Below are 14,271 nucleotides of genomic sequence, written 5' to 3'. Positions count from 1 at the left end.
AACCCATGTACAAACTTGCTTTGCAATACCTAAGCTGCCCACCCTCCAGTGTGTACTCTGAACGAGTATTCAGCACAGCCAGGAACCTTGTCAGTGATCGATGTAGGAGGTTACTTCCTAAAAATGTGGAAAAGATAATGTTCAGCAAAATGAACTACATCTTCCACGAGGAAGGCCTTTACCGGCAAATACATTCAAGTACTGACACTTCTCTAATGGCAGATTCCAGCGGAGATGAATTAATAGTCTGTGATGATGATGTACACACTGATGAGGGTGAGGATGATGCTAAAGATGATGACGACATCATCTTGACAGTGTAGAATTCACTTCACAGCACTGTTGGTCTAACATGCCTTTAGGCCATTGATAGCTTGTTTAGGGAGGGCCTAGCAGGGATTAAACTGTATTTTTCAGAATTTGCACTAATAAGTGTAGGGTGTAATATACACCCAAAAAGAAAAGGTGCTTTGGTCATTTTTATTTATCTAAAAGTCTTTGCAGGCTTTTTTTTCGTAATTTTCACTATAAGTGTAGGGTGTAATATAAACCCAAAGAGAATAGGTGCTTTGGTCATTTTTATTTATCTACATGTTTTTCCAGGTTTTTTTCCGTAATTTGCACTAATAAGTTTAGGGTGTAATATACACCCAAAGAGAAAAGGTGCTTTGGTCATTTTGATTAATAGCGTCCTTAAAGCAGTTCATTGGGGCTGATTCTAAGCTCACTGATGAAATGGCTTTTTATTGTGAATTTCAATAGCTCTTTTTAGTGCATTGTCTGGCACCCTGGATTGGTGTGTGTCTGATAAAAGCACGCATCCCAGGGGGGTCAGCGCTCATTGACATTTATGAGCTATAGAATTACCTCACTTATCCAAGAAACAGGTGGAGCACTCGTTGCCATACAAAACCAAAACCAAAACCAAAACACGCAAGGGCGGTTTTGGCAAAACCAAAACCCGAAGCTAATCCAGATCCAAAATCAAAACCAAAACCAAGGGGTCAGTGAGCATCTCTACTCATAACTTTCTTTCCACACCTCTTGGCCTGGGACTTGTGTAAAACTGAGTAGCAGCTCAAGATTTGCATATGAAATGCTGTGACCGACTTCCTGTGGAGGGTAAACTCCACCCAGAAGATAGATATGATATCATAACAAAAGACGCTGGAGTTCTTTCCTTCTCTACTTCCACCCTGATAGGACATACAGACACAGCTCCTAGATGAACATGCTGGAAACTGTGAGATGAATGCAATTGAGGTTTGTGTATATGTGAAGTGGCCCCGAAGACAATTTATATTAGAGGCTGGCTAGTATGAAAAATAGGTTATATGTTAGTTTGAATGGATTGAATGGAAAAATGTGTAATTGCTTGTCTTGTAACAATGTTGCAATGCTGTGAATAGTGTTAGTAAGACAATGTGATGAGATACATTGAAATAGGATTATGGTGTGTTAATGGAATATATAGAGTTTGTATTTTTTGTTTGGTTTAAAATTTAAGTCCTGGAGTTCCTAACATATTTAGAATGGATTGTTTAATGACTGAAGGTAGTTTGTAATGGGAAACTGGTGGTTTATTGCTGGAGAAATTGAGTTTATGGGATGATAGCTACTATGGCAGCAAGGCTGAGTTTCAGACAATAGAGAAAATGAAAGCTGATCTAATCCCTCCATGTCTCACGATGGCTGCCATTGTAAATTAATATGATCATCATGACTAGACAAAATGGCTCCTGTGTGAGGTAAATGTTTTTGCTGTGATGCTAGAAGTGTATATGTGAGATAAATGGTAGAAGTTTATATGTGAATTAATGCTAGAAATTGATATGTGAGAAAAACGGAAGCTTATAAGTAAATAAATGGTAGAAATTTATAAGTGAGATAAATAGAAGTTTATAGTGTGAGACATTGTGAAATGGATGGAATAGTGAAATGTCTATATACCTTCAGTCACACAATTTGGACACTTAAAGCAACCTGTGCGTACTTTTGTAAATTTTTAACTAACTTCTGATGTTTGTAACATGTGCATTGGAATTGATTTAATACACCCTTTTGATACAATTACAATTTGTCTTAAATCCTTAAGTGCCACCTCACCTGGAATCTATTTAATATACTATCCATACAAGTGAAGTACCGAGAAAGGCAACCGGGTAATGTACACATGCTATTTATGAGTGGCAAACACCTGGATGCTTTATATTTATATATATATATATATATATATATATATATATATATATATATATAATATAAATGTCTAGTGGCGTGTGTTAGTCTGTCTGTGTGTGGAAGAAAATAAAACCAAGCTGCAGCGCCACCTGCTGGGCGGAGTTATACACTGACCTACTAAATGCTTAGTGTGTGTGGAAAAAAAAATTCAGAAAGGGCTGAAATTTGGTATACTAAGATGTTTTTAATTTGTTAATTTAATTTGTTAATTGTTAAAAGTGTTTATAAAGATGTAAAAAAAATATATATATATATATTTCTTGAAGGAGAAGTGACAGTTGGGAGTGGTTGATGGTTGCCGGGGGTGACAGTGGGGAGTGGTTGGTGGTTGAGGCCTGGGCTATGGCCCAAATGCATGACAAGAACCTTTTTAACACCTTAAGTAGCTTGATTTGACTAGAATGCATGAGTATCATGCACGGGTTAACTTGTATATATATATATACATATATACATACATACATATACATAGATATATATATATAAATATATATATATATATTTATAGAGAGAGCAGAGCCGGACTGGCCATCTGGAACTTCTGGCAAATGCCAGAAGGGCCGATGGCTAGATGGGCCGGCCCGACACTTCTTGGATTCCTGGTGGCTGGCTCCTCCCCAGGAACCAGCCACCTAAGTTGCGCGACGGTGGACTGCTCCTCTGCTCCCTCCCTCTTATTCTCTGCACTGTGCCCTGCAATGTGGACACAGTTTTTATGTTTTTTCTGAATGGGGAGGGGATCGCGGGTGGGGGGGTGCCACGATTTTTGCACGGGGGGTGCCACAATTTTTGCAGGGGGCAGGGTTGTCACGAGTGTGGGAGAGCCTGGGGGCAAGGGGGTGCAGGAAGAGGGGTCAGAGTCAGGGGGGGAAGAGGGTGCTGGAAGAGGGGTGAGAGAGCCAGAGGGGAAGGGGTGCTGGAAGAGGTGTGAGAGAGCCAAAGAAGAAGGGGGTGCTGGAAGAGGGGTGAGAGAGCCAGATGGGAAGGGGGTGCTGGAAGAGGGGTGAGAGAGCCAGAGGGGGAGGGGATGCTGGAAGAGGGGTGAGAGAGCCAGGGGGGGAAGGGGGTGCAGGAAGAGGGGTAAGAGCCAGGGGGAAAGGGGGTGCAGGAAGAGGGATGAGAGAGCCAGGGGGAAAGGGGGTGCAGGAAGAGGGGTTAGAGAGCCAGGGGGAAGGGGGTGCTGGAAGAGGGGTGAAGGAGCCAGGGGTGAAGGGGGTGCTGGAAGAGCGGTGAGAGCCATGGGGAAGGGGTGCTGGAAGAGGGGTGAGAGAGCCAGGGGGAAGGGTGTGCAGGGGGATAAGTGAGAGGGAGAAAGGAGAAGATGGTGCAGGGGCATAGGTAAAGAAAGTGTAAAGGGAGAGACATCTTAAGAATGGGAATGTCAGGGAAGCAGCCATCATAAAACACAAGTAGTAATGAAGAATGGGAATGCACAGAGGGGACAAGTGTTAAAAGAAAATAAAAAATCAAGCCTTCATACTCCATTCACTTATATTTTCCATACCCCCATTTCTAAATTTCCGCTTCGACCACTGCCCTCTGTCCCTGCTCCCGACTGCCTGTGTGAGTTGACAGCTGCAGATCCCTCATCGCCCAGCGCGCTCAGTAGGAGAACTGAACACAGAATGCCATAATCAGGGAAGTTCATATATTTTCTCGTGTGCAATGTGTTTTTAACCATCCTTTGTTGAACTGGGGGCACTACTGTGTATCCAATGATGTTTAAAACACTATGCATTGCTTATTATTGCGCTGTAATGTTACTTGCATATTTATCTGTACAGAGACTTTTAAGTTAGAGGAAAAAACACTGCTTGTCATAAATTTTATCTGTGATTGTGTCAATATATCTATTTTTGTTTGCATTGTAAATGGTGTATTAAGCTGCTCCTGGGATTCACTCTCTCAGTATCTGATATGCTGCACCAATTTTTATTTGTGAATGAGATTTTTGTCTGGGCACTACTGTATGGCATAATGTTATTCGGGGCACTACTGTATGGCATAATGTTATTTGGGGGCACTACTGTATGGTATTTGATTTGTGCGCACTACTGCATTGCCAAATTGAAATTTAATGAATTGAGGGTAATATTATGTGGCATAAGATGACCTGGGGGCACTACGGTGTGGCATAATATGAACTTCTGCCAAAGGCAAGTCTCTCATTGTTGAATATGACGGGGGCCCAAAGAAGTTGCTGTACTGGGGCCCAAAATTCCTCTTGTCGGCCCTGCCTGTGAGTCAAGGGAGTAAATGTCTCCAGGTAAATAATCTAAATGTTTCCTATCTAATCAAACTGATGGATCACATCCAATTATCTCTCACCCACCTCCTCTATCCCCCTTAATTAATATACTGTGTTATTTAAAATTAATAGAAAAGACGCATATCCTGTTACTGTAGTATAAAAATATTTTTCTCTGGCATTTTGCTGTAGATAGAAATACTTGTAATGCTGCCGTGTGGGTTCAAATGATCATTCAATAGTTATGTTTTTTCTGATATATTTGTTTGAGTTTTATTTCATGTGGAATGATTCATGAAAATTCTGCCATTACTATTTAATTGAGGGAAAAGGGTACCTGTTACCTATATGTGTGTAAGTACTCTGTTGGTGCTATTTTGTGGGAGATTTGAAAAAAGCAAAACATTGGTTTCCTACAGTGGCACCTGTATAATTGGTGGTATTGCTGTAGTATGGGGTGGCGTGGTGGCGGCAATGTTGTAGTGTGTTTGGGGCTTAGTATTGCTAATAAGTATGATAGGGTATTGCTGTAATGTGGGGTGTGATGCCAGTTGCTGTAATGTGGGGTGTGATGCTGGTTGCTGTAATGTGGGGGGTGATGCTGGTTGCTGGAATGTGGGGGGTGATGCTGGTTGCTGGAATGGGGGGTGATGCTGGTTGCTGGAATGTGGATGTGATGCTGGTTGCTGGAATGTGGGGGTGAAGCTGGTTGCTGTAATGTGAGTGGTGATGCTGGTTGCTGTAATGTGAGTGGTGATGCTGGTTGCTGTAATGTGGGGGTGATGCTGGTTGCTGTAATGTGGGGGTGATGCTGGTTGCTGGAATGTGGGGGTGAAGCTGGTTGCTGTAATGTGAGTGGTGATGCTGGTTGCTGTAATGTGAGTGGTGATGCTGGTTGCTGTAATGTGGGGGTGATGCTGGTTGCTGTAATGTGGGGGTGATGCTGGTTGCTGCAATGTGGGGGGTGATGCTGGTTGCTGTAATGTGGGGGTGATGCTGGTTGCTGTAATGTGGGGGTGATGCTGGTTGCTGTAATGTGGGGGGTGATGCTGGTTGCTGTAATGTGGGGGGTGATGCTGGTTGCTGTAATGTGAGTGGTGATGCTGGTTGCTGTAATGTGAGTGGTGATGCTGGTTGCTCTAATGTGGGGGGTGATGCTGGTTGCTGTAATGTAAGTGGTGATGCTGATTGCTGTAATGTGAGTGGTGATGCTGAATGCTGTAATGTGGGGGTGATGCTGGTTGCTGTAATGTGAGTGGTGATGCTGAATGCTGTAATGTGGGGGTGATGCTGGTTGCTGTAATGTGGGGGTGATGCTGGTTGCTATAATGTGGGGGGTGATGCTGTTTGCTGTAATGTGAGTGGTGATGCTGGTTGCTGTAATGTGAGTGGTGATGCTGGTTGCTGTAATGTGGGGGGTGATGCTGGTTGCTGTAATGTGAGTGGTGATGCTGGTTGCTGTAATGTGGGGGGTGATGCTGGTTGCTGTAATGTGAGTGGTGATGCTGGTTGCTGTAATGTGAGTGGTGATGCTGGTTGCTGTAATATGAGTGGGGATGCTGATTGCTGTAATGTGGGGGGTGATGCTGGTTGCTGTAATGTGAGTGGTGATGCTGGTTGCTGTAATGTGAGTGGTGATGCTGGTTGCTGTAATATGAGTGGGGATGCTGATTGCTGTAATGTGGGGGGTGATGCTGGTTGCTGTAATGTGGGGGGTGATGCTGGTTGCTGTAATGTGAGTGGTGATGCTGATTGCTGTAATGTGGGGGGTGATGCTGGTTACTGTAATGTGGGGGTGATGCTGGTTGCTTTAATGTGGGGGGTGATGCTGGTTGCTGTAATGTGAGTGGTGATGCTGGTTGCTGTAATGTGAGTGGTGATGCTGGTTGCTGTAATATGAGTGGGGATGCTGATTGCTGTAATGTGGGGGGTGATGCTGGTTGCTGTAATGTGAGTGGTGATGCTGGTTGCTGTAATGTGAGTGGTGATGCTGGTTGCTGTAATGTGGGGGGTGATGCTGGTTTCTGTAATGGGGGTGATGCTGGTAGCTGGAATGTGGAGGTGATGCTGGTTGCTGTAATGGGGGTGATGTTGGTTGCTGTAATGTGGAGGGTGATGCCGATTGCTGTAATGTGGGGGTGATGCGGGTTGCTGTAATGTGGGTGGATATCGATGTAGTATGAGTGTGTGTGGGGGGTTATTTATTGCTGTAATTTGGGTACTAATAATGTATTGTCATGGTATTTATTGATATAATATGGGTGCTAACAATGTAATGTTGAGGGTCATTAGGAGAAATAAATACCTCCCCCACACACACACACACACGCATACTACATCATGTTGTACTGCACCAGAAACGCACACTGCACCAGCATCAGTGTGCAACAATATAGTGCATGGAGCCCACAACAGGTGAGCCTGTGTGCTATAAATGCCTGGGCTGATTTTTAGTCCCAGTCCGGCCCTGCTAGAGAGAGATATTTGAATATATGTAAAACCTGAAACTGGATTCTCTAGAGAATCGCCTACGGCACTGACAGTCCACTATAATAATCCGTGGGACTTAATAACCAAAATAATAAACAGGCAATATCCCTGCAGCTCTAACAATGAATCATCAAATCGTTGAACAAACAAAGCATACAAAAAAGTGTCAAGCGCTGGGAAAACCTATGATGGTCGCTAATTAACATAAATTAATTTGGCCAAACCAAAACACATGTTGATATTTAATACATTAAGACAGTACAAACTAAATGCAAATATAAAAATAAATTAAAATAAAAAAGGACATAATTAACTACTCACAATAACAAATAATAAATGAATCACCATATATATGGGTATATACTCACGAATGTAAAATAGAAACATTAAAACACCCCCGGGCAATTGTATCAATCCCTACAAGTCTAAGAATTGTGTCCAAAAAATAAAAATAGTAAAAAATATATGTGTGCATATAAAAAATCCACAATTGTTATAATGCAGAATCCTCGGCACAAGACAACCGCTCCAATATATGGATCTAAAAGCGGCTCTTGAAAGAAATTATAGCCAAATAATATATCACAAGTATTTTTTATTTTAATTTATTTTTATATTTGCACTGTCTTAATGTATTAAACATCAACATGTGTTTTGGTTAATTAGTTAGAGCGCCCATCACATGTTTTCCCAGCGCTTGACACTTTTTTGTATATTTATATATATATGTATATATATATATATATATATATATATATATATATATATATATATATACATATATATATATACACACACATATACATATATATATCTAATATATATATGCCTAGTGGCGTGTGTGGAAAAAAAAAACTAAGCTGCAGCGCCACCTGCTGGGCATTCCTCCGGTAGTCCTAAACGATAGTCACCCCTGTTGAATCAACGCGTTTCAAATCCAATGGATTCTTTATCAAGGATCTTGAACACTTTGTGGAAGAGGGATCACCTTTAATAGACATCCTATTTATCTCCATAATATGTTGAGACTGTACTGCTCTATGTTTATTTTCTTATGTTACAGCTATCCATGTTAGATGCTGGCATTTATGTATGTGAACCATTCAGCGCTGTGAGTTACCTTTTTTATTGCTATATGTCTTTGGGGAGCAGGTGGCTCCCTATATGTTAACTTGGGCTGCTTTCTGGTGACACATCAGCGCCCATTCTTGATTTTAATTTTTGTAGACCATACCTTAAGTAGCTTGATGAAGGATGTGGCGATGAAGATGAAGGATGAGGTGATGGAGAAAAATCATGAGGTGGTGACATGTGGACAAAACAACGTTAAAAAAGGGCGCTTGCGTCGGGATGTAACGCTCTTCCCCTGAGGAGGCCTGGGCTATGGCCCAAATGCATGACAAGAACCTTTTTAACACCTTAAGTAGCTTGATTTGACTAGAATGCATGAGTATCATGCACGGGTTAACTTGTATATATATATATATATATATAGAGAGAGAGAGAGAGAGAGAGAGAGAGAGATATATATATATATATATATGTAAATCAGGGATACTCTGCACTCTCCACACACATAATTAATGCTGTACTAACTACTTTTCTATATTAAAGCAGGGAATGTTCGTTCCACATATTGAAATATATGATAAGCTGACCAGCTCATGCCAAAATCTTCCCTTTCTGGTCAGTCCTAACATGATCAAATGCTATGCTTTTTATCTGGGCTAAAGTCTTACCTGCATACAGCTTTTAAAGGCAACTCTTTCCCAAGCACTAGCAGCCATGGGAGACCTATTTTTTTGTTTGTTTATAGAATGGAAGTCCCATCTCTCTTGCACCCCATTTTTCACATTAATCAATTACAACTTGTGTCAGGTGAGTCCCAGGTCTCCCATGGCTGCTAGTGTTTGGGAAAGATTAACATTAAGGTGTAACATTGAGTTTGGAGCTCTCTATCAAGTGCATAACAACAGCTATTGAATCCCATGTGAGAGCTATAGGGCCCAGCAACATAGCGTTCCCAGATTCCATATGAAACATGTACCTTAACTGCGTACCTATATAGCTAGATTTGTTCTGATTTGTTGAGTCCAAAAATATTATTGTCTTGAGAAAACAGGGATTCGAAACCCATGACTTAGGGATGACATAGATCCAATGAGTGGGTTAGAGTAGTGGTGCTCTCTTTAAAATCTACTCTGGGACCCAGAGACTTTACGCTATGCTCATGTACTTCATGTTCATTTTCAGCATCGTTGGTTAACTTAATTAACATTAAAACAGGAGTAAGGGTAGGGATTCTTATTATTTTTACTGGCTTGTGTGAACAAAATGTCGGGCAGTGAATAGGTCTCTTGCAGCAAAGGTGTTTATGTTTGTCACAACTACACTACATCCTCGGGCCAAATGTTGAGGGCAGATTTTGAGATTTTTGTTTGTTCTTGAATAGATATAATTCCCAAATGTACAGTTAATTTCTAATACTCATCCTCACCCGATAAATTCCTTCTTCGATGGCAGCTTCCACCATTGCCCTCTCCAATTCCTCCTCAGGGGTTAGATCACAGGAGACAGCACGATGTAGTTCACCTTCCCCTTCCTCCTCTTCCACAGTACGCAAACCAGCCTGTAGCAGTTAACAAATCTTGTTATACTTCTTAAAATTATAATGTTAATGGTTTTTTCAAGAAAATTCTATTGCGCAAGTTTGTACTAATCAAATTTTCAATGCAGCCTTCCGGGGTAGAATTGTCCTTAGATTAATCTTTTCATACTTCAATTTCAAGATCAGGTAGAGAATAATGTATAATGAATGATTAGTGTTCTGGAAAAGAATCTAGCAATGCATCCTAGGAGTTGTATTACAAATGATGGATGAGAAAAGAGCATTATTGATATATTTGATTGGCTTCATATTTCTGTGTATTAATCAACTGACAATGTATCTGAGGGCATATAGTAGTACCAGTAATATTGTGAAGTAGGATAGGGTATAGGTAAATACTGATGAGGAAAAATGAAAAGGGTTTACTAAACACTCCATAATATTCATCTTTGATTGGCTTGAATATTATTCATTATTAATAACTGATTGATTAGCAGGAAATTGTACCTGTTATTCTTAGTAACAAAAATGCCCAATTACCTGGATCTCCACATTATTCCTTTTAGGCCGATATCCATAATACTCTTCCTGACGTTTCTTGAACTTGCGGAAATGTTCTTGTATCAGGAAGATGGCATAAAACTTACCTACGGTCACCTCATCATCTTTGGGATAGAAAAATAAATCACTAACACATTGCAGGTCTGTTTATTGTTATGAAATATAGAATAGTTCAGTAATCCCTGCTAATTCTTTTTTACCCAAGATACATTAGCACTTTCTTTTTCACAAATTCTAGTTTGTTGTTTGGGAGTTGGACCACTCCCTTCAGTTGCTGCATGCTTTGCAAAATGGAGGCTCAGGGTAGGTTTTAATTGTGGCACCCCGAGTACTCTTGCTGCTAAAGTGGCTAGGGACTCACCTACAGGAGATGCCATGACATTGGCAGGTGAACTTATCCCAATATAGCTATATTGTGCACAAAATTCCTCTACTTATGTATATGCTGACACATAGTGATTTAGTGTTTGCTTTAGAGTACTGGAATACATTTTCTTTTGTTTTCACTTACACAGTCTTAATTGTCCTAGCTGCACTTTTTCAAATGTTTTGTTTCACTTGTACACGTTTCATTAATTTAAAGAATTGCACCTTCTTCTTTTTCATTAATTAATTATTAATGTACTATTAGCAATGGATTATACTTGTAATACCTTAAATATAGGATAAAACAAAATATATTGTATACAATAAAAAGCTATACACATTAGAAATATGAAAGCAAGCGGTGTAAGCTTTGCGCTCACAAGCATACTTGCCTCCTATTGGTGGGATCACCTGGTCCAGTAGTTTCATGCTGGTCCTTTTCCAAATTTTCTTTATAATCATTCGCAGCTCTTCATTACTTTGTTCAAAGTTACCTACATGACGCGAGAGTATACAGGGCAATTGAAGAAAGATGTATGCATTGTTAGAGTTTAGGACCAAAACGAAAAGCAAGAGAGAATATGTATAGAGGGGCACTCTGGGGGTTGCATTATTAATTATAAGCAATCAGAACGAAAGAAATACGTTTATTTAAAAAAAATAACTTTATTAATATACATTAAAAATACTAGATTTCCCATATAATATCCGGGATTAGTGATAATACACAAAATTAGCGAAAGTATTAAAAGGTGTAAATGACTGATAATGACCAAAAATGAAAATACTGTTAAGAAGCAGTATTACCTGCTAAACTGTGTAGCTGTCTAACATCTCCAATGTGTGGGTAAAATACCCTTTCTATTATTAGTCAAAATACCTGTTATCTAAACCTATCAGTGGCATTATGAAAACTGCCAAGGGGGAAGTTATGGGTTAATGAAATTATAATCCTATTAGAAATATGTGTCAATAATAGAACACATTTATAAACATATTCACTCTAAATAGAGTTGAATAAGCGAATCATATAACACAGTTTCATGTAATAAACTATGCTGTGTTACATAAAGACTGTGTTAATTGGATTATCGAATCCTAGATAACACCTATACAATAGTGGATAATTAATCCGTGATGTATCTATAGTAGTGGGGACTGTATTGATAGTATTCCTTAGGTGTCGTTACCCAGTTGTTATGGATTCAAAAACCCACTGTGAATGGCTCTGCTTTGTAGGATCGAGACTGCTTATCTAACAAAGGATTCCCTGTAAAGGACCCTCCTGTTATGCAGCCTCTGTGAGTGGTTTTGCTTTATAGGGTCAAAAACTGCCTATCTAACAAAGGATTCCCTGTAAAGGGACCCTGTTATGCAGCCTCTGCGAATGGTTCTGCTTTGTAGGGTCAAAACTGATTGTCTAACAAAGGATTCCCTGTAAAGGACTCTGTTATGCAGCCTCTGTGACCCGCATCTATATGCAGAGACAATCTAACCTGTAACGGAGGATAGATAGTAACATTCTAGCCCCCTGACATGAAATCTGTACTATGTTATAAAAAGCGCTGTGGTAAAGATAATATTACAGTTTGACAGGACAGCATGACACAGAAACGCCTAACGCACGTTTCGCTAATTGGCTTTTGATAAAGCCAATTAGCGAAACGTCTATTAGCAGTCTAATTGGTAGTCCAGTCTAATTAGCAGTCCAATTAGCAGTCTAATTGGCTTTATCAAAAGCCATTATAGAGCTGGCGTATCCTCACATTGCCCCTTTAATACTAGCAATGTAACTGTCGCTAGTTGAAGCGATGTCACTGTGAGTGCCGGCATGTTGTACAGTCAGGGTTAATATAGCAGGGTTGATGGAATTCCTGTGTGTCCATTTTTGAGTAAATCGCAATTTCCTACTTGTGTAAATTAAAACAATCTGCATTCTTTTGTTGGAGTTACTGATGTCGGTAATCTCTTATTCGCACCAATGACTACCACCGATAATAACATATAGTAACATATGGTTACATATAGCTGATTACTGCAGGGAGGGAAAATGGTTGCTAGGCAATGTGAGTGTTAGAACATCACAGGAATAGCGAGGTTATGTTGTAGTAAAAAGTTATATGAAATGTATTGCAGTATCAAGAGCAGACATGAAAGCGTAAGCTCTGAGGTAATATGAGGATGAATAAGGTGATGCAGGAATCATACAATAATATTACAGTCTTTTGTTACAACACAGATATAAAAAATTTCTCTGAAGAAATCCTGGTGCAGGTTTACAGTGTCTGAGGCAATGCAAGATAATAAACAATGTCTCTGAAGCAATGCTGGCACAAATTTACACACATTTCAAAAATCACTGTAAAGCCCTACAATTGAGCAAAAGATAGTTTCTGCAGTGTGTGCCTGAGGATTCTTGAGCTATATATAAATAGCATGTAGATGTAGACCAGAAAATCGGAGCCAAATATATGCGGAGTCATGAACAAGCAGACTTGTATGATGCAATCCATGTATCAGGAGACAAATGCTGGAGCCAGGAACAGATATAATGTCTAACAAATAGAACGCAGGTACAGGAACCAGGAAATTAGCATGTCCAACACTATTACTGACAATGAGAGCTTGACAAGAGAGGGTTTATATAGTGGAGTACCCCGATCAGTTTGCAGCTGAAGTGCATTAAAAGATATGAGTGCTCAGCAGGTTGCAAGACAGATTTAACCCTAACAATACCCCTCCATTGAGGAGCAGTTATGAGACCCCTAAATGGGTTTGTTTGGAAATGGATAATGAAATCTAGCTTTTAATATTTCTGCATGGTGAGCTTGAGAAGGGTCCCATGACCTTTCTTTAGGTCCATTGCCCATCCAATGGACTAGATATTCTACTTTATTCCAAATTCTTCTTGAATCTAATATTTTTTTCAATTGCATACCCAGCAGATCCATCAATAAGTACCGGAGGTGAAGCCTAGGAAGGAGTTCTTTAAGACAATTTCAGAAAAGAACAATCAAGAAGTTAGGGATGTTATGGGTGTTATGTAAAGCCAACTGTTTCTTGATGATCTTATATTGACTAAGAACCTACTCAAGGTCCCAATTTAGCAGTGTTTTGGCGAATACAGATGTTTTTTGTCCAAAACCAAACAAGGTCCCCAATGTGGAATTTAAATGGTCTGTGATTTTTATCAAAACATTTGGGACAAGGCCTTATGAACTCTCCTCCAGACTGATTAAAGAATTCTGACAGTATCGCATGTCAGAAAAATATACATAATCAAGAATATAAAAAGATGTAGATTTAGGATGAATCCCACAAATGCAGTAGAAAGGTGATATTCTAGAAGAATGTTCTGCTCAATAATCTGAAAACGAGAGGTACAACATCTTAAATATTGCTCCATGGTTTGATTAACTCTCTCTGTCTTCCCATTTATCTGTGGATGATATGCAGATGGGAAAATCAGATCTATTCCGAGCAGATTACAGAAGGCTTTCCAGAAACAAGCTTTAAATTGTAACCTCTGTCAGACACAATATTTTCTGGAATTCCATGGAGCCACAGTCCATGCCTGAGGATTGCGAGTTGATCTATGTATGAATAGCGTGCAGATGCAGGAGAACAGGAAACAGGAGACATAAGCAGAACCAGGAACCAGCATACTTGTATGATGCAATCCAGGTATCAGGTGGCACATAAATGCTGAGCCAGGAGCAAGGTAAGGAACAAATAGAACACAGATACAGGAATCAGG

The 14,271-nt window shown here is 40.0% G+C and overlaps 1 protein-coding gene across 1 annotated transcript in view; it reads right to left on the bottom strand.

The window, feature by feature from the left end:
- CACNA1S (calcium voltage-gated channel subunit alpha1 S) overlaps positions 1–14,271 on the bottom strand; it is a 451,977-nt gene that overhangs the window by 21,436 nt on the left and 416,270 nt on the right. Inside the window, exons 37-39 of the mRNA XM_075195636.1 lie at positions 10,907–11,008; positions 10,128–10,252; positions 9,477–9,608 (exon numbers count right to left, since the gene is read on the bottom strand). Coding sequence (XP_075051737.1) covers positions 9,477–9,608; positions 10,128–10,252; positions 10,907–11,008 — 359 coding nt within the window. The remainder of the gene's footprint in view (positions 1–9,476; positions 9,609–10,127; positions 10,253–10,906; positions 11,009–14,271) is intronic.

This window comes from Mixophyes fleayi, chromosome 2 (assembly GCF_038048845.1).
Source record: "Mixophyes fleayi isolate aMixFle1 chromosome 2, aMixFle1.hap1, whole genome shotgun sequence".
Classification (NCBI taxonomy): domain Eukaryota; kingdom Metazoa; phylum Chordata; class Amphibia; order Anura; family Limnodynastidae; genus Mixophyes; species Mixophyes fleayi.
The sequence above is the reverse complement of the archived record's forward strand: the minus strand, read 5'-3'. Positions and strand labels throughout refer to the sequence as shown.